The sequence below is a fragment of the Lutra lutra genome, chromosome 1, assembly GCF_902655055.1.
Source record: "Lutra lutra chromosome 1, mLutLut1.2, whole genome shotgun sequence".
NCBI classification, from domain to species: domain Eukaryota; kingdom Metazoa; phylum Chordata; class Mammalia; order Carnivora; family Mustelidae; genus Lutra; species Lutra lutra.
The window spans coordinates 180,490,974-180,517,293 of record NC_062278.1 but is presented as its reverse complement, the minus strand read 5'-3'; the positions used below and the strand labels follow the sequence as shown (position 1 = coordinate 180,517,293).

At 37.2% G+C, this 26,320-nt stretch overlaps 1 protein-coding gene and 1 long non-coding RNA gene across 18 annotated transcripts in view; one reads left to right on the top strand and one right to left on the bottom strand.

The window, feature by feature from the left end:
- The window catches only part of CHL1 (cell adhesion molecule L1 like), a 211,491-nt gene extending 186,511 nt beyond the window's left edge, over positions 1 to 24,980 (top strand). For 15 of the 17 annotated variants that reach the window (XM_047746586.1, XM_047746615.1, XM_047746560.1 and 12 more), the window contains 12 exons: positions 894 to 995; positions 1,224 to 1,421; positions 2,953 to 3,023; positions 6,268 to 6,490; positions 7,692 to 7,807; positions 7,937 to 8,141; positions 8,344 to 8,466; positions 12,052 to 12,231; positions 15,615 to 15,776; positions 16,530 to 16,661; positions 19,840 to 19,912; positions 24,121 to 24,980. In XM_047746586.1, coding sequence (XP_047602542.1) covers positions 894 to 995; positions 1,224 to 1,421; positions 2,953 to 3,023; positions 6,268 to 6,490; positions 7,692 to 7,807; positions 7,937 to 8,141; positions 8,344 to 8,466; positions 12,052 to 12,231; positions 15,615 to 15,776; positions 16,530 to 16,661; positions 19,840 to 19,912; positions 24,121 to 24,337 — 1,802 coding nt within the window. In that variant the 3' untranslated portion in view covers positions 24,338 to 24,980. Of the gene's footprint in view, positions 1 to 893; positions 996 to 1,223; positions 1,422 to 2,952; positions 3,024 to 6,267; positions 6,491 to 7,691; positions 7,808 to 7,936; positions 8,142 to 8,343; positions 8,467 to 12,051; positions 12,284 to 12,439; positions 12,502 to 15,614; positions 15,777 to 16,529; positions 16,662 to 19,839; positions 19,913 to 24,120 lie in introns of those variants that run through there. The other 2 variants (XM_047746645.1, XM_047746656.1) reach the window with 2 other exon arrangements.
- LOC125109590 (uncharacterized) overlaps positions 1 to 26,320 on the bottom strand; it is a 45,621-nt gene that overhangs the window by 12,169 nt on the left and 7,132 nt on the right. The gene's annotated exons all lie outside the window — the stretch shown is intronic.

Below are 26,320 nucleotides of genomic sequence, written 5' to 3'. Positions count from 1 at the left end.
TGAACCAGGCATATAAATAAGCATATGAGCTGAAAGACACTGATCCACTTGAGATAGATCATGTTTCTCAAAATTATACATAATTATAACCCAGGGCAGTTGTTTAGAAATGTAGGTTCCTGGGCCCAGCTCCTTCCGTATGCCAGAGAGATAGGGCCCAGAAATATATCCTCATTTATTTTTAGAGATTTATTTATTTATTTTTGAGAGAGAGAGAGAGCGAGAGAGAGAGCAAGCGAACAAGGCGGGGGGAGAAGAAGAAGGAGAGACAAACTTAAGTGGACTCCATGCTGAGCACGGAGCCCAAGCTCAGTCTCATGACCCTGAGATGGCTACCTGAGCTGAAACCAAGGGTCAGTTGTGCAACCAACTGTGCCAGCCAGGTGCCCCAAATCTTCATTGTTAGTAACTACTCCTAAAAGAATTTTGATACTCATGGTCAAAGATGCCCTTTGAGAATGGGAATCAGCGTAGAGGGAGAGAGTACTTAAAGTAGGTTATAGATGTGCAGGAAGCTGCATTTGAAATAGAACCAGAAGGGTTGGGGCTCTTGGGTGGCTCAGTGGGTTGGGTGTCTGTCATTGGCTCGGGTCATGATCCCATAATCCTGGGATCAATCCTCATGTCAGGCTCCTTGCTCAGTGGGGAGCCTGCTTCTCTCTTTCTCTCTCTCTGCCTCTCCCCCAGCTTGTGCTCTCTCTCCCAGTCTCTTTAGTAAATAAATAAAATCTTAAAAGGAGGAAAGAAAGAAAGTATCCAGAAGGGCTGCTGAGATGTGATGGGTGTGGAGACCAGGGCCCAGAAAGTGGGGCGGCAGTGTGCCTCAGTGATGAAATTGGGTAGACAAAGGCATTGTCTGCATTTTCCTTACTTTTATTTTTATTATTAATTAGATGTTCCGGATCCACCAGAAAACCTACAGTTGTCTGAAAGACAGAACAGGAGTGTTCGGCTGATGTGGGAAGCTGGAGATGACCACAATAGCCATATTATCGGTAGGGAGGACATGGGATAACTATGCTCCTTACACTCCTGAGTCAAAATTAATGTTAAAGCCATTTTTTCCTTTTTTTTTTTTTTTTACCACAGTTGCTAGATTATCCTTCTTAACACATTCTTTAAAACTTTTAATACTGTGTATAAATGTTAGTATGACTTAAACACACTAAATCCATTTTAACTTGTTGTTTGTTTTTTTTTTCCCCTTGTGCTTCTACTGCCAGAGTATATTGTTGAATTTGAAGGAAACAAAGATGAACCTGGACGATGGGAGCAACTGGCTAGAGTCCAAGGCAAAGAAACAACAGTCTTACTATCATTGGCCCCATACGTCAGATACCAGTTCAGGGTCATAGCCGTGAATGAAGTAGGGAGAAGCCAGCCTAGCCTGCCGTCAGACCATCACGAAACCCCTCCAGCAGGTGTGTGGTTTCTCACGTCAGGTTTCTGAGAACGTATTTTAGTTTTGTTCCATCTTTCAACGTCTTAAAAGAAAATTGATAGTATGGGTGTAGAGTTTTAGATTTCTCCTACTGGAGAGCTTGAAAAGTTTTGTGAACTGATAGCACACAAATATTCAAAGTACATCAGATTGATGAGTAGTATATAAATGTTTGATAGAGAGCAGGAGATTATAGGGAGGTATATGGGCAAACATTAACTCTGAGTTACTTGTGATAGCTAAGTATCATGTTAAAATCAGATATCAAGTATGTTATAAACTGAGGTTCAATATATAGAAAGGCGGCTTTCTCTCTTTATTTTTTTTCAACTTTTTGAGATAAAACATTTTACTCATTGTAGGTGCCTTGTTAACAATTTAAAATATCTAATATCATTAATTTTATACATATAGTGTATTTGTGTGTGTATATATATACACACACATATATTTATACATATAGTGTATTTATTGTCTTTCAATATCTAAACAGATATCTGATATCTATCTAAATTTCCAGGATATTTTTTTTAATCTTAAGAATGATTAATACTAAAATTTGTGTTACTTTACTGTCATTGGTCAACAGTGTGAGCATAGCATGGTATTATTGTTTTTTTTCCTCTGGCGCAAAATACCTAAGCTAGGGTATAATTTCCTTTTTGGATTGAGGAAAAAGCAAGAAGAGATAGTAACTGAGTCAGATACTTGTGTGATTGAAGTGTAAGTTGCATTTGGCACAAAAACTACACTTAGCCCTTTCTTATTAAATGGATCCATTTGAGTATATTTCACGGACACATAACCTGCTCTTACCTCTTTGTAGTCCCTAACAGTTGGCTGTTGAAATTAATAGATGATGTTTAATTTTATTAGCTTAGAGGCAGTTAGTCACAACACACATTTCTAACAATAATTCTAATACAAAAAGGGAGGCAGATTTAAAGTTAAAATGTTTATTTAAAAAGTAGGTTTAGGATTTTAAAAAAAAGGTTGAAAAATTTAAAGAGCAAGTTTAAAATGGAGATATCTAAAGTAAGTCTTCTACTTTCCACTGAATAGTAATTGTATCACTTCAAGCATGTGATTTTACTCCTTTGAAAATATATATATATATTTAAAAGCTGCCTTTTAGGTCATGGATGGGTTAACTAGCCTTACGGTGGTAATCATTTTACAATATATATACACATAAATATAAAATGTGTATCTACAGATTGGATACATATATACATACATCAGTATGTATGTATACACACACACACACACACACACACACGAAATTATTACATTGTACACCTTAAACTTACACAGTGTTATATGTCGATTACATCTCAGTAAAGTTGGTAAAAAGATAACTGCCTTAAGTCTTTACAAGCTGGGCCAGATAGAAATAAATGAATATAATCAAAGTTGTTTAAAAATCTGATTTAGGGGGAGTAGGGTGTTATGCTGATTAAGCTATGGACTGTAAATTGGAAAAAGTAATTTTTATACTTACAATTTTTCAGCTCCAGACAAGAATCCACAAAACATAAGGGTTCAAGCCTCTCAACCCAAGGAAATGATTATAAAATGGGAGGTGTGTATTCTCTAATGTGTTACACACTACTTTGTTTTCTTTTTTGTGTTCTTTTAGGTCTGCATGCCAAGTGTAATGGTAGAAAAATATTTTTTAAGAATGAAGATACAAGATTTGTATGTTTTATAAATATATCTCATTTGTATATTTTGGAGATCATTGTAATTAGAATGTTATGAGATATGGTTAAACAGTGGTAAGTAATGTCAGGAAGGGTATATAGGTTGACTTAATTGTGGTCTATTATCAAAAGTTTCAGATTCCTAGTATTTTTATAACTAATATCCTAAATTGTCTCTTGTTCAAAAAGTACTAAAAACTTCCCTAAATTTTTGTACATGGTCTAATAAATATTATGCATATCGAAAGGATGTCTGCTAAATAATAGCCACTATTTATTAAACCTATGAAGCATTTTGTGTGCTCGTTTCTGAGAACAGTTGTCATTAGTGTCTTTTTCTGGATATAGGAACTGTGGTCAGGGTGGTAGGCAGTCTTACCCGCCACCGTACCACTAGAATACCACCAGAAATCAACAAACCTACTAGATATTTTGGATTTCAAATTGCACTTTTCACCCCTTTATATCTTTCTATGAAAGATTATGAAATAGAGCTTTGTCTTTGAATTTAGTGTAAAATTTTACACCTGCTCAGAGAAGTTTAATAATTGTTTTGAGTGTCATCTCTAATTCCTTCTGTAGTAGTGGGTAACTTTCTCCCCTCTCTGTGTGGACCTATTCATGAACAGATAATTTAACCTACTTGAAAGTAGAATAACCATTCAGACATTCTGATGGATAATAGACTTCCAACATTAAATTAATGAATCCTGCATAAATGTAGAACAGTTTTGAATGTGGGAATATACTAATTTATTTCTAAACTTCTTTCCAGATAATGATTTTGGGAAGAATTTTAGGATGTGTAAAGTTTAGTCTGTTTTTTTTTTTTTTTTTACTCAATATTGTTATGTCAACACTAACCCATTATTCCACTACAGTGAAATTAAGTTTTCCAAATTTTAAATTTTAATAAAAGTGGTAATACACAGAACCTAAGTATAGTCAAGAATATTATTTCTTTCCTTGAATTTGTGGCCATACATATTTCCTACCACATTGTCTTCATAATTACTTAATTTTTAATCTGAAATTATGTTAATATCTTATTCTTGTAGAGTATCTGTCTTTTTCTCTCTTAAGTTCTCTAGCAGTTTCCATAAGACAGATGATATAACTGGTTAGATGAAGATAATAGTATGTAATTATCAGGTCAGTTCCTCAGAGAAGCACACCATGTTCCACCAACATCAGTTCATTAATCCTCACCACTCCTTCAGAAGGGAGACAGTAGCTGGATGGTATCAGCCCTACATTTCACAGAGAGAAGCTGGGACTCTCATTTTAATGACCTTCCCCAGATGTCATGCACTCAGCCAGTGATGAAAAGAAGAGCCCCCCCCCCTCCTCTGATCTGCTGTCTTTGTAGGGGGCCTATTAAGAATTTGCTGTGGTTTTGTTGCCAGTTGTCTGAAAGCCAAATACAAAATAATCCTGCTGTCTCCTCTAGAGTCTAGGCACCAAAGAGCCTAGTAATTTAGATAAGATTTTTCTTGAAAGTGATAAATGTGGTGGCAGTTTATTTTAAAATCTGCAGGAGATCTTTATTAAATGTAACTGTTTTCCTTGGAACAAAACATGTATAAACTGAATAATTTTTTTTTTAATTTTTATTTATTTGACAGACAGAGATCACAAGTAGGCAGAGAGGCAGGCAGAGAGAGAGGAGGAAGCAGGCTCCCCGCTGAGCAGAGAGCCTGATGCAGGGCTCCATCCCAGGACCCGGGGATCATGACCTGAGCTGAAGGCAGAGGCTTTAACCCACTGAGCCACCCAGGCGCCCCGAAACTGAATAATTTTTTTAAAAGATTTTATTTATTAATTTGACAGACAGAGATCACAAGTAGGCAAAGAGCTGGCAGAGAGAGAGAGAGAGAGAGAGAGAGAGAGAGAGAGAGAAAGCAGGCTCCCCACTGAGCAGAGAGCCCGATTCGGGGTTCGATCCCAGGACCCTGAGATCATGACCTGAGCCAAAGTGAGAGGCTTAACCCACTGAGCCACCCAGGCACCCCTAAACTAAATAATTTTACTTGTGCTCACTTATTTTTGGTAGAGACTGAAGGAAATTGTAATTCCAGATTACAATCTGACAATAAAAGCTTGTGGCCTGATTCATCTGGGCACTGCTCAAGCCCTTGGTGGATTAATATGCATATGGTAGTAAAAATTACCTTGGTGCAAAACTTAGAATGCAAAGTATAAACAAAGATTGTGAAATCTCAGAAGGTTTTGTTTTGTTTTGATGTTTTTTCTCATAGATAATTTAAGTATTCAGCTTGGAGTTAGTGTAGACTTGAAATTGTTTTGCTGATACAGCACTACTTTCAATTTAGTTCCAACCAACACATCTAAAAAATTTTAGTAAGTTAGACTGAGTTAAGAAGCACTGCAAAGGGACGCCTGGGTGGCTCAGTTGGTTAAGCCGCTGCCTTCAGCTCAGGTCATGATCCTGGGGTCCTGGGATCGAGTCCCACATCGGACTCCTTGCTTGGCAGGGAGCCCGGTTCCTCCTCTCTCTCTGCCTGCCTCTCTGCCTGCTTGTGTGTACTCTCTCTCTCTCTGACAAATAAATAAAATCTTAAAAAAAAAAAAAAGCACTGCAAATTCTGTAAGAAGACATTGTATATGACATTATTTTATTTTACTTTATTTTTGGGGGGAGAGACAGCAAGCAGTAGGAGGAGGAGCAGAGGGAAAGAGAGAATCTTAAGTAAGCTCCATGCTCCCAGTGTGGAGCCCAGTGCAGGGCTTGATCTCATGGCCCTGTGAACATGACCTGAGTGGAAATCAAGACTAAGTCACCCAGGCACCCTGATATATATGACATTATTGAATACTCATACATACAGACAAAATTACTGTTTGTATAAGTGAGCCTTATAATTTAGGAGTTAAGCCACATTTTTTTATGTAGTTTATGTAATTGATTCATTTAAATGCATATTCCCATTTTTGAAATGAAACAGGTGATTTAAATTACAGTATTTTTTTTAATTATTAAAGTATTGCTTGATTAAAAAAGAAAAACCAGAGTGGATATAATGGCTTCACTAAGTGGCTTGCCACCGTGTCTTACTCAGCATATCCACGATCACACTCGATGAATCTTGCCTTCTGTCTTAGCCTTTGAAATCCATGGAGCAGAATGGACCAGGACTGGAGTACAGAGTGACCTGGAAGCCACAGGGAGCCCCCGTGGAGTGGGAAGAAGAAACCGTCACAAACCACACCTTGCGGGTGATGACGCCGACTGTCTATGCTCCTTACGATGTCCAAGTCCAAGCCATCAATCACCTTGGCTCTGGCCCTGAGCCCCAGTCAGTGATTCTCTATTCTGGGGAAGACTGTAAGTGACGCACCTGAAACTGTTAAGCCCTTCAAGACCAATTTCTTTCAAGTATATTGTATTTCAGTTAATGACCATTTTTGAGCAGCCACTGCACGCAAAGAGGATGTACTAGCTGTGCAAGATAAAAGGAAATATAGCACGTGGTTCTTACTTTCAGGTTGACTGCAGGATAGCCGATCACTATAGAGTGGTAAGGAATTATGTAAAAAGTTTTAATTTTATTCAGTTTCCCAGTAAAGCTATTTCTGTATGAAAGATCAAAGACCAGTACTCATCACTACAATTATTTAAGCAGCATAACTGTCCTAATGTTTCCAGTTATATTTGTCCTTACTTGTCGAAGACTTTCTAACAGCCACCTGTGCCATCCCTGGCCTCAGTTGTACTTTTGGAACCTCCCTAATACAGATGAGATACAGACTGAAATTAGTCTATAGAATTATGGACACATACAGACTGTTTTGAGGTATTAGTGATGTGCTCACTATTAAATTCTTAGACCATAATAACTGCTACAAATAGATTATTAAAAAAAGGAAAGATGGTGTATTCCATGTCACTACACAGGAGTTATTCTCATTGTTCTTCAAGTATCCAAAGTAATATTTTGATCTGAAAATGGAAAAAGGTTGAGAATCTGAAATTACTAATTCCTTATTCACCTACTACCTAAATTCTTCTACCCAAATAAAATTACACTGGGCATATCACTGGGAGCTAAGATATTATTAGTCGTGGCTGCTCTGCATTTGGTTTATTCTTCTGTAGTTAGTTCCCCTGTAGAATGGGGATGATAATACCACTTTATAGGGTTGTTCTAAGGATTATGTCCACTGAGCCAGTCCCTTAGAATAGTGCCTATACAGAGCGTATGCTCAGTTAATGGTAGCTGTTATTAATAGACCGATCAAGCTCTCAAGTAATTTGTTAAATTGTTTAGTTCATTTGTTTCTAAAGGCAAGATACCCACAGAATATTTCACTGGACACTGGTTCCAGGGGTAGACTATCCTCTTCTAGAAACCTGTTTGGGCTCTGAAACTCCTCTGTAATGAGAAACTCTCTTAAGTTCTATTTGGAATTGATTTCATAAGAGTAATTTGCTCAGATTAAGCAATATGAAAAATCACCTTTTGAAAAGGATCCTAATAATCACATTTGAGGGTTTTAAAAGCTCATCATTCTTATGTGCTTAACAGATCCTGATATGGCTCCAGTGATCCATGGGGTGGACGTTATAAACAGCACATTAGTTAAAGTGACCTGGTCAACGATTCCAAAGGACAGAGTACATGGACATCTGAAAGGATATCAGGTTTTTATCACAGATTTTCTTGTTGCTGAATTAATATCTTAAATGCAAATAAGAACTGATCTTAGAAGAAGCCAGAGGAGAATCTGCCACCGTGGTTGATATGTTAAAGGGATCCTATTTCCATTGCAGATAAATTGGTGGAAAACAAAAAGTCTGTTGGATGGAAGAGCACATCCCAAAGAAGTAAACATTCTGAGATTTTCAGGACAAAGAAACTATGGAATGGTTCCTTCTCTAGATGCGTTTAGTGAATTTCACTTAACAGTTTTAGCCTATAATTCCAAAGGAGCCGGTCCAGAGAGTGAGCCTTATATATTTCAAACACCAGAAGGAGGTAAGAATAACAGTGAAGAATAATGCCAACAATGGGAATTATCCAGTGACCAAATTAGTAGTAGTTAATCAATATATACTTCATATGAGTTAGCTTCTCAATTGCTATGGAAAACTGGAATCTAATGGAGCTTTTTTTTTTTTTTTCTTTTAAAGAAATTTACCAATTTATGAGTGTAACTTCTTGGTCTTGTGTTTTCTAGTACCTGAACAACCAGCTTTTCTCAAGGTCATCAAAGTTGATAAGGACACTGCCACTTTAACCTGGGGACTACCTAAGAAACTGAATGGAAACTTAACTGGTTATCTACTACAGTATCAGATAAGTAAGTAGAAATCTGAATTGGATCCACCTGTTTTGTTTTGGGTTTTTTTTTTTTTTTTAAGATTTTATTTATTCATTTGAGAGAGTCAGCACAGAGGGAGCAAGAGAGTGAGAAGCAGGTTCCCCGCTGAGCATGGAGCCTGATGCAGGGCTTGATCCCAGGTTTTTGTGATCATGACCTGAGCCCACGCACCCCTGGATCCACCTACTTTTTAAAAGTTTTATTTATTTGAGAGAGAGAGAGCACGAGCAGGAGGGGCAGAGGGCAAGGGAGAAAGGGAAAGAGAATCCCAAGCAGATTCTATGCCAAGCACAGAACCTGATGCAGGGCTGAATCCCATGACCCGTGAGATCATGACCTGAGCCAAAACCCAGGGTCGGATGCTCAACTGACTGAGCCACCTAGGTGCTCCCGGATCTAGCTGTTAATCCTTCGTTTTTGGTTGAGTATTTGGTTTGCTCTGCCGAGATTCTGATGGTCGAGGTTTGTAAGTTGGCTTACTTCCTTACAACAAAGGGGTCTGCAAAACGGCTTGCAGACCAAATCCATGCTGCTGCTTGTTTTCATGAACAGGCCATACATGTCATTCACATTTGTCTACAGCCGCCTTCTCACTACAGTGGCCCCAGTTGATTAGCTGTGACAGAGATTGTGTGGCTTATAAAGGCTGAAATATTTACAATCTAGTTCTTTTCAGAAAGATTTGGCAGTCCCTGTTTTAGAGGAAAAGTCAGTAGGTACCAGAAGACATATGTGTAATACTTACATATGAGTGTCCTTGAGAATTAAGAACATGCCAAAGAAAAGAGTAAGTGAATGATGTCAGGGAGATTTGAAGCTCACATAACTTCCACACTGCCTCTTTTGTCTCCGACATGTGCTTCTGGTCTCAACCCTAAATGTACATCTGTTTGTAGAATCTTCTCTGGGCATCCCACTGGCATAGGCCCATTGTTTTGAGAGCATTAAAGAGTTTTCTCTGGCTCCTTACTCAGGATGGACTCTGCTCTTGTGTTGCTATGCCATTGGGTTGAAAACAACATGTTTAGAGGAAACGAAGTCATTTTTAATCACAGTGCCTTCAGTGTCTAACAGTCTTCACATCAAAGCATCATCTCAAAATGGAAATTAGGAAACTGAAATCACAGAAATGTTTAGACTGTGAGGACGTGCATCCCAAACAGCGGAAACACTAGGACGTTGCTTGCAAAAGCCACCTTGATGATAGAGCTAATAAGCTGCTCTGCCTCCATGTAGTTCAAAGCTTGTCACAATCCAGGTCATGTATGAGTTTTGGCTCCTGATAGCCCGTCTGGGTTGGGTCATATGATTAAACAGATACAGGCATCATTGTAATAGAGATAGCACTTGAGCATTTTTTGAGTGTTTGCTATGTAGCAGGACCAGTACTAAGTACTCTTGCTGTATTTTTTCATTAAAACAGAAAATCTAGGGGCACCTGGGTGGCTCAGTGGGTTAAGCGTCTGCCTTTGACTCAGGTCATGATCTCAGGGTCCTGGGATCGAGCCCCGCATCGGGCTCTCTGCTTGGCAGGGAGCCTGCTTCCCCCTCTCCCTCTGCCTGCCTCTCTGCCTACTTGCAGTCTCTCTCTCTATGTCAAATAATAAATAAAATCTTTAAAACAAAACAAAACAAAACAGAAACTCTATGAAGAATGTATTTTCACTATTTTGTGGATGTGAGAATTGAGGCATATAGAATTCACTTATGTAGAGCCACGTAGTAAAATAAGTACTAAGCGAGATTCACACCTAAGTCAGTCTTATTTCCCATGCTGGGCTCTTAAGCCTACAGTATTCCATGAACTGGTTTTCAAATATGTAGAAAGCACTGAAGAAATATTTGAGGACTTTTTAAATGTTGTTTGGTAAAGCTATGATTTTTCTTTATCTTAACAATAAAGAAACAACGTTAATTGCATTCCAACCTTTGTGTTGATCCGTATGTAAGATTTAGATCATTTTAAAAACAAATTCCTAGAATATAGAGAGAAAAGTCTAGAATGTTAACAAGGGCAGTGATTATTGTATTGCTTAGTATATGGATTTTTTAATAAAATGATATAATTGTACACTTACTTTGCTTTCTATTAAATGAGGGAAATATTTTTGGATAATTTATTTCTTTTTAAAAAAAAACTTCTAAATATTTATTTGAGAGAGAGTGAGCACGTGAGAGAGAGCATGGGTGGTGGGGGTGAGAGGGAGAAACAGGCTCCTTGCTGACCAGGGAGCCCTGAGAATAGACTTGATCTCAGGATCCTGAGATCATGACCTGAGACAACAAAGGCAGACGTGTAACTGACTGGGTCACTGAAGTGCCCCGATAATTTATCTCTTTTTATTGCTTTGTATGTTCTTAAACAGTTGTTGATTATGTGTCTGAGAGCTCTCTGTATACTTCTCCCAATTTATAGATTGATTATTGTAGTTTTTCAACTGACTTTGTGGTATTTTTATAGGAATCCTCTCAAATATGTGAAGAGTGGTATTTCTTTCTAATTTTCAACATTTGGATCTTTAATTTGTTCATTTTTCATTTTTGATCTAATTGCATTAAATAGACCAAGGAAGGCATTTTTATGTCAAGAGTAAGAGTTTGTTTGTTTACCTGTATGATATCTTGGACTGAGGGTCAAGAGGATTTATTCTAGCCCTTCCCTTGCTACTAATGGCTGCCCAATTTTGGGATGTGTTTCATATCTTGGACTGTTCTTATTGTAATCTTACAAAACATTGTATTCTTGCACAAATCCCACAGTCTTGCTGGTTGCAAATTCTTTGAAAGGCTCTAATTCATCTTCTTTCTGAATAGCTCTTGCCATAGTACTTAGTATATGGTAGACATTTTAAGATATGTAATTTATTAATCAGTTTATTGATTTTACATATAATAAGTACTTATTTGGTGCCTCAGATTGAACCAGAAATCACAGAAGAAGCAAATTATTGTCTAAATTATTACACCAAAAGGTTAAAAGTGAAGGATCCAATGAAAATATAATAGAGGGGGAAATCCATCTCTTTCAATAGGTATGATGAATGGCATAGTATGGCGTAGTGATTAAGAACATGGGCTCTGGGGGCAACTGGGGGGGGTCAGTGGGTTAAGCCTCTGCCTTTAGCTCAGATCATGATCTCAGAGTCCTGGGATCGAGCCCCGCATTGGGCTCTCAGCTCAGCAGGGAGCCTGCTCTCTCCCTTTCTCTCTGCCTGCTGCTCTGCCTACTTGTTCTCTCTCTCTCTCTCTCTCTGTCAAAAAAAAAATAAATAAATCTTAAAAAAAAAAAAAGGAACATGGGCTCTGGAGTGGAAAAACTGTGGTTGGATTCAAATTTTGTTTGGCCAGTTACTGGCTCTAAATCTAGACCCCAACCTTCCCATATATGATACTGTAATAAAATTATGTCTCCGTCACAGAATTGAAGTTAGTTAATGGCTGTGAATAACGAAGATGGTGCCTTGCATACCACAAGCATACACAGAGTCAACAATAAGGGACAACATAAGTTGAATTGTTAAGGCATGAATTCTGAGGCATTGTTGTTTGTGTTTCTTTCTTTAGTAAATGACACCTATGAGCTTGGAGCACTAAATGATATCAACATTACAACTCCATGGAAGCCCAGCTGGCGTCTCTCAAACCTCAATGCCACCACCAAGTACAAATTCTACTTGAGGGCTTGCACTTCAAAGGGCTGCGGAAAACCAATCACGGAGGAAAGCTCCACGTTAGGAGAAGGGAGTAAGTGCAGGAGGCTTCTGCATGCTGTTTTTTAAATCGCTCCGAAGGGACTGTACCAAGCTAGTCATTGTAAATAAGAAATGATTGTGATCTCAATCTATCTGACCTTTTGTTTTTCACTGATATAGAAAGAGAATTTATTTCTCTTGTTTGTAAAATTCACATTGACTCAATTTATGGATTTATACACAACAGCAATGGAACTATAGCCTCAGTGTATATAAGGTCAGGAACTATAATTTTAATTAAGATAGGAGTATGTAAGGTAATGAAGTTATTCATAAGGTTACTAGAGAGGGATATTTTTCTCTTGGAAGTGTTTTCATACAGAAAAATATTTGGCTCTTGCCCTGGTTGATGTTTTGTAAAAATGATCTAATACATTTCACTTCCATGTCTTGGCTCATATATATATATAGAGAGAGAGAGAGAGATTTATGTATCAATTTTATTTTGCTGTCTACTGGTTGATGCCAAGTACTGGCTTGGAAATGGCCCATCAACCTCTGATTTAATTTGTATAATTCTCCAAATTCAATTGTACTTTTCGATTTTGTTTTTTTGGGGTTTTTTTGTTTTTTTTTTTCCAACCTAGACCTATTTCTCTTCCCAAATTATTTTGACAGTTATGATTTTAGCAGTGTTCTTGCTAAACTTAAAAGGAGAGAAATTCAGAAGGCAGAGCATAAAAAAGGAAATGAATCAGAGGAACTGTTGCACATGTTAGTAAGTTAAAAAAGTTTAAAAAAGTAAGTTAAAAAAAAAGTTTTTTAACTTGAACTTGAACAGATTCAAGTTGATTAAACCTGGAAGGATATTTGAGGAATGGAACAAGGAAAAGGAGATGGTAGGAAGGCAAATCATTTGCTTATCATGTACTATGTGTCAGAAACTCCCCTGGATGGGTTTCCAAATTTTAGATTAGAAAAAAGATCGAGTCGATGGAAAAAGAAAATAGTAATGAGAAAAACTAAGTTCCCACTTATAAAATATACATATTATTATAAAATACATTCAAGTATATGTGAATCACTGGCAAGTCAATGTGTGTGTGTGAATGGTTATGCTCTGACCTTTACTGTCTGTTTCTCCTTCTTACTTTCCCTACTGTGTCTACCTAATGAAGGGTTTATGTTTTCCTCAGATACCCTAACTACTCAGAACTCCCCTTTATGGAAAAAGTATGTATACTTAAAGAGTTTCTTCTGAGAAACCCACACATTATTCCCAAGGACAAAATGAGACACCAAATGAAATGAAGAATTCATTTACCTACTTAAAAGAGATTTAAAGATGATAATTGAAAACTTTTTAGTTATTAAAAGGATCTTATTTCTCAAGAGTTCAAAGTGGCATCAAGTGTTCAATACAAAGAAGTCAGAATAGTAGTAATCTAAATATGCAACTTCCGTATTTTTCAAAACAGGGTTTGAGGCATGGAGAGGGTTGCTATTTTGTTAAAACCAAGACCATAATATGCATGAGATATGCTAATCCCATTATTGCTAATTTGTAGCAGGTAAGAAAAAAATGCATAAAATTCTCTTACAATAGTTATAGTTACCATATACATATGTGGAAGTATTTAGAAAATTTGGGTTAGGTCGCCTTCATGTGGAAAAACTGTTTTTAGCAGATGGAAAGCACTGTGTGGTTTTGTAAAAGATGCTGCATCTTCTTTGCAAATTAAAGATGCCGCTAATGTGCTTAAGTATCTTACAGCCTATTTCTTCCCTACCCTATGTCTCAGGAATTTGAAAATGTTCCTTACTAGTATGTTTTTGCTTTCTTTCAGGATTCTGAATTTTCAGCTACTGGCCCTTCCCCTGTTGACACTGTTTTCTCTTCTATAGGCATATCTTGCTGTATTTATAGGAAAGAAACTATAATCTCTTTTTGCCTCTGGATTTCAGCATGATCTTTGGAAAAGGAAAAACACATATATATATTTTCACTGAGGAGATAAATCTTGATATCACAAAAAACTCTAAAAATAACTTTTGTGCAAATTGGAATCTATTTCTGCGTATTTTCTTTTCCTGCATCTGCCTAGATAGCACATTTTAAGGTCATCTGGCATTTATTCAGAAAATGGGATTTGATACACAAGCTTTTTTTCCCCCTCTGATTATTTCCTGGTTGTCACTCTGATTTTCAGGTGGCTCACATTCCATAGTCTAAGAGGGGGGAGATGATGGAGCTAATAAGAAATATTTGTGTCATTCCTGGTTTGAACAAAACACTTGCTTTGCTCTATTTTTCAAAAGCTTGCGCTATTTAATGTTATACTAATATTTCTGTTTTTCAAGTCAAAATTAATTGTGTTCTATTTCAGTGGTGCTCAGTCTTAAAGGCTTTGCTCAACTAATATAATTAGCCTTATTTCTCCCATGGTGACATTTTTTTTTTAATGAAGCCCTTCTGTTATCAGTAACTATATCATCAATTTCTATTCTGTGGTTAAAAGTTATAACCAAATTTTAATGTGTGACATATACCCATTGACACAGGGTTTCATAACTTTTAATATTCTCAACATTGCATAAATTATTTTTAGTGTACATTATTTACATTTATTATGTTGAGTTGATTTTCAGCAAAAGTACAGATCAAATACGAAACTATTTTATATATTTTGTTGCAACATCAGAAATTAGATGTATATTTAATTACACTGACTCATTTGAGATTCTGCTATTTGAGTTTCTGTTACTATGAGATTCTACAGTTAATATATTGATACATTCATGTTTCTTTTTTTAAAGTACTAATGTCTCAGAATATTTTAACAATATCAGTGCATTTCATTTAAAGGTACTTATAAACTGTACTTTATGTACCTATAAACTTACTTATATTTCTATAAATTTCAAGTATTTAATATATGATCATGTTATGATACTATTCCATCAATATTTATAGAGAAGACCAAGACCAAAAAAAAGTAATATATATTTAAAGTTATAATGTCATTTGCCTTCAAAAATAAGCCAAAATGGCCATGTTCAGTTTCCTGCTAGGTCTGTGAAAATTCAAATTGTACAAAATGACACTGTAATTTTTTGAAGTTTGTGTTTGGTTTTGAAACATTCATGTGACTGGGCAGATTTATAGTACAATTTCATCAACAAGTACATCATCTTTAAAGGACATGAATTAAATTCATTTCATTTCCTCCATTTCAGGATATTAAGAAAGAAAATCTTGAAATGTTGATATTCTTGATCTCCTGATAATTCAAAAACTATGAGAAAAAAATCCTGCAAATGGCACTCCTCCCAAATAACAGTGTTTTTTTGTTTGTTTGTTCATTTGTTTTTACTTTTCATGTCCTGCTTTTCAATGATTACAATTTATATGATTTAACTGTGTACATTTCTTAGGTAAAAGTATCGGGAAGATATCAGAAGGAGTCAATCTTACTCAAAAGACTCACCCAGTAGAGGTATTTGAGCCGGGAGCTGAACATATAGTTCGCCTATTGACTAAGAATTGGGTTGATAACAATAGCATTTTTGAAGATGTAATTGAGACAAGAGGGAGAGGTGAGACATGAGATTGTATTTGGGGACTTCTTAGACAATAAATCTGCTTTATAGATTATTTAATTTTACACACTTCCTCTAGTAAAGATAAAAGTACGGAGTACGTTAGTTACAAAGATAACAGTCTCAGTGTGTTTTGGCATAGCATTTTTTTTATTATTATTATGTTCAGTTAGCCAGCCTAGAGTACATCATTAGTTTTTGATGTAGTGTTCAACGATTCATTAGTTGCCTATAACACCCCATGCTCATCATAGCATTCTAAAATTATCGAAGTGAAAAATGTTGCACAAAGATTCAACATATCCTTATCGTTTTCGCCAGAGCAGCTGACTAAAAAAATATCTCCTGCCAACTAACACACGTTAATAACAAAAACTAAGCAGAAAACCGAAACAAGATAAAACGTGCAGAAACTCCGCAGCAATCTGCACATAACCAAGGCAGCTTGTGCTTTCGCTTGCTTGTGCTGCTTCTGTGTTTCACTTGCTCTGCCTCCGCTGTCCCTTTTTGGTTTTCATCCTCAGAGTCAAATGCAACTTGAGAGGGCCCTTTTAAAAACAGAATGAACCATTTACCAGTATTCTTTCCATGAAATGTCCTTTAAGTCACATTCCCTCTAGGGTCACTGAAAGGAAAAATAAAATGGATGCTATTTTGTATGTTTAAAAATGATGTTTCATTTTCCCAAAGGGGACATAATCCTAAAGACTGTTTCTAGCATGCAACGTGTGACTTCTCTTTGTACAACAGAATACGCTGGTTTATACGATGACATCTCCACTCAAGGCTGGTTTATTGGATTAATGTGTGCCATTGCTCTTCTCACGCTAATCCTGTTAACTATTTGCTTTGTGAAGAGGAACAGAGGTGGAAAGTACTCAGGTAAAGCTGTTTCTTAATATAGTAATATACTTTCAGTTCATTAAATAGTGTTTTCTAGGAGGCATTCTTCAGAGACATCTTTTATTTTTTTTTTTAAGATTTTATTTATTTATTTGACAGAGAGAAATCACAAGTAAGCAGAGAGGCAGGCAGAGAGAGAGGAGGAAGCAGGCTCCCTGCTGAGCAGAAAGCCCGATGTGGGGCTCGAACCCAGGACCTGGGATCATGACCCGAGCCGAAGGCAGTGGCTTAACCCACTGAGCCACCCAGGCGCCCCTCTTTTATTTTTTTTAATTACGCACTTAAAGTCAGTGTACTGAGAGGGGGGATCCTCCTATATTAACTAACCAAAAGATGTAAGGTCTAGAATATTATTTTCACGTGGTTACTAGTCTCTAACAAGGCATATAATACTTCTAACCTTCTATTTTCAGTCTGTAAAATTTCATAGTTGTTAAGAACACTAATCACTAAACCACACACACATATTTTAACATCTTAAGAGGAAGGACCTATTTAAACATGCCTTGTCATGTATTTGTGACCCAGAGAATGTTTGTGCTAGTAACTTTTAATGATACTGGCTGCACTAGTCTAGAGTTAACCATTGCTGGGAATGCATTTTTTTTTTATCATGACGTATTAGATATGCTGCCTCCTGAATTAATGTACATAAAATATAAATAAAAACCATCGGAGTTAATATAACGGTTGACTTTAATTTAATTCAACTTCCAAATTTAGCTTTTTTTTTTTTTTTTTTTTTTTTTTAAAGATTTTATTTATTTATTTGACAGAGAGAGATCACAAGCAGGCAGAGAGGCAGGCAGAGAGAGAGGAGGAAGCAGGCTCCCTGCTGAGCAGAGAGCCCGACGCGGGGCTCGATCCCAGGACCCTGAGATCATGACCTGAGCCGAAGGCAGCGGCTTAACCCACTGAGCCACCCAGGCGCCCCCAAATTTAGCTTTTAGATATGCATATTATATTGTTGCTATTATTATTATTATTAACTGCTTAGTGTTCAAGATGCTTTAATATAAGGGGAAAGATTTAGATCCCACTGATATTAGTTTGATGATTTTTTTTAGTGAAAAGTTATTTTATTGGCTTATTCTTCATTTAGCAAATATTTATTTATTTATTATTTTTTAAAATATTTTATTTATTTGACAGACAGAGATCACAAGTAGGCAGAGAGGCAGGCAGAGAGAGAAGAAGCAGGTTCCCTGCTGAGCAGAGAGCCCGATGTGGGACTCGATCCCAGGAGCCTGGGATCATGACCTGAGCCGAAGGCAGAGGCTTTAACCCACTGAGCCACCCAGGTGCCCAATTTAGCAAATACTTATTGGGAACCTATATGTGTATTGAACAATCAAAGAAGAGCACAATTTTTAAATTTTTGTAACATCTATGCATTTGGTGCGTGGAAATTTATGCAATCGTAGATCTTATTTTTTTTTCCTATGAGGACTGAATTATTATGAATTAGATTTTCAATGATTAATGAATGTCCTAGTTAATTGGAAAATTTAAAGACATATAGCATTCCTTTTTGAGGATCCCCAAGCAGTAGTCACTTGTGAAGTGTGACCCTCTCCAAATTCTAATGATGGAAAAGAAAAAAAAGTCAGCGTTTTACATTATAGGACAACTACAAGAATTCCTCGGGTCTCTGAAAGTAGTAGTAAAAGATGTCATGAAGAAGGATTGTTACAGGGTTGCTGGGTTCCTCTCGTGGAGTCAAAGAATGAATCTTTCAGACACTATGGGTGAAGTGAAGTGAAAGCTTATTAAATGAAGCTGAGAGCAGAAAGGAAAGAAAAAAGCTCTCTAGGGCGAGAGGGGTCCTGAATGGGTTGGCACTGAGGACTTCCAGAGGCAGTCTTTTATTGAGAACTGCCTAGGAAGCTCGTGGTCTTGACAGACTTCTGCCATCTTGCTTTGTTCCCTTATCTCTTGTTCCTCTCTGTTTGAGCATCCACCTGCCAGGCGTAGTTTCTGAGCCTGGTCAGGGGAGTCAGGGGCCTCCTGTCTCTCCCTATCTATACCTTAACCCTTTCCCTGCTCACGGGACAGGACCTGTGGGCAGAAAGAGCTATACTGGGATTGTGAGGAGTGACTGATTGTATACTTTTTAATTCATGGGGGTGAGGGACCGCACAAGTCTCCAAAGAATCTGGAAACAAGGCTTTCAGGACCTTAAGGGGCCAGCGGCTGCCAAGATGAGGTTACTTTTAAACATTAAGGGGCTAAAGCAGCCACGAGTTCCTTGAGGAAGGTCCTGTTCTCCATGTTTCGGGTTATCCATCAGTGGGCTGTAAGTGGCAAAGAGATTTTAATGTAAGCTACATTTCTTTTGCCTTTGTTTCCCATATCAAGTAGGAAACTTTTTCTTCCTTTTTTTTTTTAAGATTTTATTTGAGAGAGAGAGTAAGTGAGTGAGAGAGCACAAGCAGGGGGAGAGGGAGAGAGAGAGAGGGACAAGCCGACTCCCTGTTGACAAAGGGAGCCCATCACGGGGCCATGACCCAAGCTGTAGGCAGATGCTTAACTGTCTGAGCCACCCAGGCATCCCCCACATCAGGATTTTTGCTTGAGTCTAGTAAAGTGAAATAAGAGCCCCCTTGTTCCTTGTCCCAGTATTTGGAATAAATCAAATTTAAAATGTCACAATAAACCTGAATATTCTGATTTTGGGGGCAATTATGAGTGAGATAGAGAGCAGAACAGCCAAATGGTTGACTCTTAATCACTTTAGTTTAGTGACATAGATCTGCTATTAGCCTATACACTCTTCAAAAACTTTTGGATAATAAACTGTGTATCTAGTAATTTGGTCTCCATTAAGAAACCATACCTAAGTTTGACTCTTCCAGTAAGACTTGTTGCCCACCGAGTACTGAGGAGTCCCATGAAGACCTGCTACATGCTGTAATTCTGATGACGAATCAAGAGAATCCACGAGATCATTTTCCTTTTTTTTCTTAAACAAAGAGGTAACTAATGGGTTGTAGATACAACCACAAGAACAATACAACCAAAAAACCCAAAAAACCTTGACTCACTAGTATCAAAAAGTTGGAGCAATGCTGTTCTCACTGATTATCCATCTTTAAAAACACTGTTACTATGCCCTTAAACATGATTTGTGTTACTTTCCCCGCTATTTGTTTTTTAGTGAAAGAAAAGGAAGATCTGCATCCAGATCCAGAAGTTCAGTCAGTGAAAGATGAGACCTTTGGTGAATACAGGTAAACAGTGTTCCATTTTAAAATGCATCAAAACAAAACAAAACAAAACAAATGCATCAAAACACCCACTCATCAGGTTATAAGCCTAAAAATAAAAAACAAACAAGTATTTATTTTTAAAGTAAAGGTTACACTACTATATCATAATGCCTTTTTAAAGAATAGTTTGCAAAAATAGGGCCTGTTTCAGAGAGAGCAAGCCATGTCCAGGTTTAGGGGTGTGTGTGACATACTGTAGGTAGATGTGTGTGCTGCGAGACTTCTTAAAGCTCTGCGTTGTATGTGAAAGGACACGATTTCACTATTTTTATTGAAAGTGAATTATTTATTTGGAGTATTAAAACACCTTGGAGTCTTCAGCATGGCCATTATGGGCCCAAGTTTCATGCAGTTTACATCCGCAAACATATATTCTGTGCACCTTCTGTGTAGACTTGGCAACGGTAAGTTATAAATCCTGTCCTCAAGATGGACTTAGTCTTCAGAGGAAAAAAAAAAACTTACCTCTGCAAATGACTGTAATTAGGTAAAGAGAATGAGAGAGAAAAAGGGGAGCAACTCCTGTGTGCCTTGAAGGGATGCTGATAAAGGATCATCCAAAGAGCTAAGATAGGCTGTAAAGAACAAAATGGATTGTGTTACTGTTAGCTAGTGGGTAGAGCATGACCAAACTTCAAGGTAGAGAGGAGTGTCGTACCTGGGAAGAACCGCAGGGTATCTGGAGGAAGGAGGTAGCTCTTGAGGATGGATTCAACTTCTCAGTCTCCTGTTGCTCACCATCTTCCCCCTTCCACTACCATCTCTGTTTCTTAGCCCTTCCTGTTTCAGATGTCCTTGTTTTCCATCAAGTCCTCTGTATATTGCCGCCAAGAGAGCTTGCAACTCCTGGGCTTATACAGCCTTTAGCACACAGGAGGCAGGAATTCATCTGGGAATAGAGACCCTGATTGATTCCAACTGGTCCATCCCTGGATCCATTACTGTAATCAATGACATGGAGCATAATGATGAGCTGTTCTGGGTTAACTGATGTACAACTAAGCCTCATTATAGGCTCCACTTTGCTCTATACTAATTCTTCTTTTTTCCACTTAATCAAAGCTCTCTTTATATTTTTATATTTCTTGATTAATCACTTGAAGTTCTTTCCAGAATAAGGATCATTAGAGGGAGAAGGAAGAAGGAAAAAGGGGAGAGAAGGAGGGAGAGAAGGAAAGGGGAAGGGAAGGAGACAGAGAGACTGAAACACCGAGAAACTTGGGACTTTACAAATTTGCAAATTGTGGTTCAAATTTCATGAGGCAAGAATCATTAGGGGCCTATGGAAACTTCAAAATATATTTGAAAGACAGATATTAAGAATTCAGTTTTAAAGGCACGAAAACTATAATAATGCCTTGTTCAAAAACCCATTCCCCCATACCCTGCTAGCTCTTTAAAAAAGACAAAATCATCCCCTGCGTTATTTTGCCTGGCATCCCATTAATATAATTATTTATTAATAATTTAATTAAATCCCTTTAATCTCTTAATGTTTTCCATCATCTCTTCCCAAAACTACATGCTCATCAGAAAATTATCTAATCTACCATGCTCATCCAGAAAATTTTCTAATCTTCAAGTTGTCCCAAGAGACAGTTTTACTGGATGCTGTTCTCGCTCATGACGTGAATTGTCATCCTTCCAGCTTCTGGTAATAGTTTCTTCACTATTTGTTGCCTGGTCCCTAACCTAATGCCATATTTTTGTTTTTGTTTTGTGTTTCTGTAACTGTAAGCATCCCCCCTTCAGGAGCCAATTACTCTATGAGCCAGGATAGCCCGGGTTATGCCACTGTCAAAAACAACTCCCAAATCTTTTTTTTTTTTTTTAAATTTATTTATTTGACAGACAGAGATCACAAGCAGGCAGAGAGGCAGGCAGAGAGAGATAGAGGGGGAAGCAGGCTCTCCGCTGAGCAGAGAGCCTGACGTGGGGCTCGATCCCAGTACCCTGGGATCACGACCTGAGCCAAAGGCAGAGGCTTTAACCCACTGAGCCACCCAGGTGCCCCCAAATCTTTTTCTTTCTAAAGTTATGTGTCAAACACAGATGACACTGTTCATTTTGATCACTTTGGAGCCCTGGATAGGGGATGAGCATCCAGGATCACAACAGCAGGAGAACTATAACAGCAAATTGAGCACGGGCTCTAAAAGTGACACTTGCCATCTTTGCTCACTTTACTTGGGCCAAAGCAAGTCACATGACAATGTATAAGTCAAGAAAGGCAGAGAATTGCCACCTTGCCCTGCTCCCAGGAAGCTGAGAGATGGACCTATTTGCTGAAAAACACCGATTACCAAAAATAATACAGTGCTAATCACATTCTAATTATATATATAGCCAAATTCATCCTTTTTAAAATTTTATGAAATCATTTAATTTGCTGTACAGATTTATAGTGTGTACGCAGCTTACATAGTAATAGTAGTTAGTAGTTAGTACCTAAAAACAAATCTTGAAAACAAAAAAACCAGACCCTTAAATACAGAAAACAAACAGGGGGTTGCTGGAGGGGTGGTGGGGGGGGATGGGTGAAATAGATAAAAGGGATCCAGAGCAGACTTATTGAGCACTGAGTACTATACAGAATTGTTGAATCATCATATTGTATACCTGAAACTCATATAACACTGTGTGCTAATTGTGCTTCAATAAAAATACACATTGGGGAAAAACAAAACAAAACAAAATCTTGATCCAGAAATTTAGAAGACCATACCATTTGATAGACATTTTACTAACTCAGGAGTTATTTTTGCTGAAGAATAAAACTCAAACCATAAATTTAGGATCCTTGTAGTATTTAGGTTCTAAAAATGCCAGCCATCTTTTAAAAAATTCAACAAACTTGAGTTTATAAACTGTATTAAAGAAAGTTCTTCAGTTACCAGAAACAAAATTTGAATGATTAACCTAATCAAAGAGAAATTTGGGGGCACCTGGGTGGCTCAGTGGGTTAAGCCTCTGCCTTCAGCTCAGGTCATGATCTCAGGGTCCTGGGATCGAGCCCCACATTGGGCTCCCTGCTCAGTGGGGAGCATGCTTCCCCCTCTCTCTCTGCCTGCCTCTCCGCCTACTCGTGATCTCTGTCTGTCAAATAAATAAATAAAATCTTTTAAAAAAGAGAGAGAGAGAGAGAAATTTAGGGAAGGATTAAGGGGTATGTGCAGGATCAAAGTAAAGAAAAAAGATCATGCCTTGATGGCTGGGAATTCCAAAAATTAATGAATTCAAAGGGAATAACATTATCCCTTTTGTATGTCAGCAGACTGAGTATCTCTGTATGTCTCAAAACTCCCAATTTTAGAGGGAAGCAGAAGTATTGTGAATAATAGAAAGCAATTTCTCATTTACTCAGTATAATGCAAATTGGTTATGACTTTTTTTTTTACTTTTTCAGAGTTTATTAGAAGACTCCTATATTTGTTTTGACACCTTTCAGAACGATTTCAAATGATATTTCTAAAAAAAAAAAAATTGTTTCCTGTCTTGGGTAATTAAAATATAAAAGATAATGACTATTTTAGTATCATTTGTAACATTATACAATATCAACAGTAAGAATAGGAAAATTGTCTAATTTTTAATGATACAAACATATTCTAAGAATTGCTTCTTAGATTCACTAAGAATTTAGTGAATCTCTGAGATGAAAATGAATTGTTTCTTCTTTTTTTTAAATTTTTTATTTTTTTATTAACATAGAATGTATTATTAGCCCCAGTGGTACAGGCCTGTGAATCACCAGGTTTACACACTTCACAGCACTCACCATAGCACATACCCTCCCCCATGTCCATAACCCAACCACCCTCTCCCTAACCCTCTTCCCCCAGCAACCCTCAGAGAAAGACAATTATCATATGATCTCCCTGATATGAGGAATTTGAGAGGCAACGTCGGGGGTTTGGGGGGTAGGGAAGGAAAAAATGAAACAAGATGGGATCAGGAGGGAGACAAACCATAAGAGACTCTTAATTTCACAAAACAAACTGATGGTTATGACTTTTTAAACACTTATTTGTGCAGGGGTCATTTAGGGTTTATGTGTCTACAATGCTGATGTGAATATCTTGAAAATTTTAAGACCTATTAGCACTTATGCATGCATCTTGCTTTATGTGACTGTCTCAGATTTTGTTGAACGATTCTTTGTTTTGTAGTGACAGTGATGAAAAACCTCTCAAAGGAAGCCTTCGATCCCTTACCAGGGATATGCAGGCCACAGAAAGCGCTGACAGCTTAGTCCAGTATGGAGAAGGCGACCACGGTCTGTTCAATGAAGATGGATCATTTATTGGCGCTTATGCTGGGTCTAAGGAGAAAGGATCTGTTGAAAGCAATGGAAGTTCTACAGCAACATTTCCACTCCGAGTGTAAATGTATCCCATGTAAACATCTGTGGTTCACACCAATCTTCCATATTTATCTGTTCAAGGGAGCAAGAACTTTCATGTAGGAATAGAAACACATCGGCAAAAGATTTCATCCAGAATCCGAACATCTTGCAGTTATGTTGAGAAAAATAGCACTGCCTTGAAAAAATAAAATACCAAGCACTACAGGCCTATATTGTTTGTTTTGTTTTGTTTTTCAGGTGCTGAAAATGCAGAACACAAAACAAATCCTGTATTTAGATTCACCTCAACTGAACCCAAAGTATCCACTCAGTGTACTCCATTTTTGCCTGGTTTTACTGTTCACAGTGTTTGCCTAGTTGTTGCTACCTTGTGGGTTTTTCTCTGTGTACCAATTTGTATTCAGTCTCTGAGAACTGTCTTAGTGACTTTGCTTCACTGCAGGTAAAAAGATGGTAAGCAGACTGGTTATTTTAAAATGTAAAGAGGAATATGAATGTCTTATTAAAGCAGTTCATTGACTATATACAGTCTAAATCTATTATTTAAATTTGTAGTAGCAGGAGTCTTAGGTGAACAATCAACTCATATTTATTGAAGGCCTAACTGTTTGCCCAGAGATGGTCATGTTTAAATAGGGTTCTAAATTTGTCAGTTTCAACATGAGTTTTTTTTTTTTTGAAAAATTTTTTAAATTTAAAAATTTTTTTATTTAGTGTTTTTTTTTTTTTAACATGAGTTTTTTTTTTTTTATGTCTATCAGTTCTGACGTCTAGAACCATCTTTTTGTTTGTTTGTTTGTTTCCTTGGACTAAATTCAGCTGCAAAGGAGGTGGTGGTCAGAAGGTTATCTTATGAAAAGAACAGGCCAAGGTATCCGTGATGCTGGAGTCTAACGGTTATTTCTATTTAATATTTCCGTTTCTAAATTGACTGCTTTTACCTTTTCTTCTATGTTTATATAATGGCAAGCTCGCATATATTTCATGAATGCACTGTACATATTATGTTAATATTTACACAATTTAAAATATAGATGTGTTTTATTTTGAAGTGAGAGAAAGAACATTAACAGGCATGTCTGTACAGCTAGAGTATATAGTGAGAAAACGTTTTTCATGATTCCAGAGCTACAACCAATAACATGAGGTTCCAAAACTGAAGACTTTGTATAAAGATTTTGTTCTTATATTGCTTTCTCCGACAGTCTCAAAATAAAAATATCATATAAATATTGAGGGAAATGTTCTCCTATTTTTCAAAATAAGTTTTTATTGTTCAGTATATTCTTACCCCTCCCCCCCTCCAAAAAATGTTTACAATAGAAATTTACATACATATGTTTGCCTTTCACATTTTAAACATCTTCAGGGTGGGATCACTTTGTTCTTCTGTCAAAGTCAGTATAAATTCAGGGAATTCATTTCCTGGTATGTGAGCTACTAGTCCTTCTAAAATTGTACATGAAGATGGTTTAAAAAATAGTATGAAGGACTGTGTATGCATGCCAATAAAATTCAATGTTCAACTTCTCACTTAATGGAAACATTTTCAACCCTACCATGAAATTCTTAATTGAAAGTGACTCAGAGATTTTACTTTATTTTTGAACTGTAGCTGTGGCCATATATTGTTAAATCCTGACTTTGATTTATGCAGCCCACTGTGTTTCTTGTGGACCAAAATTAGGGATGTTTTTATAATGGTCAATGCATTAATCTATGTGGAGTATCTAATTGTCATTTTAAACCTGTGTGTCCTCCAAAATACATAGGCAGCAAAAGAATGTCTGATTTAAAACAATGTGTCCTGGGTTCAGGACTTGACCAAACTCCCAGAAGTCAGAGTTTCCAAAGGGGAAGGTATCTTGGTCCTCACCCTGTGTATGAGGACCCACACATCCTGCAGTGCACCCTGAACCTCATCCCCATCTGATTTCTAAAGCACTCTTCTGAAGGAAGAATCATCATGTTTTGACTTGTCTGGGAGGAATTTCTGGTACTCG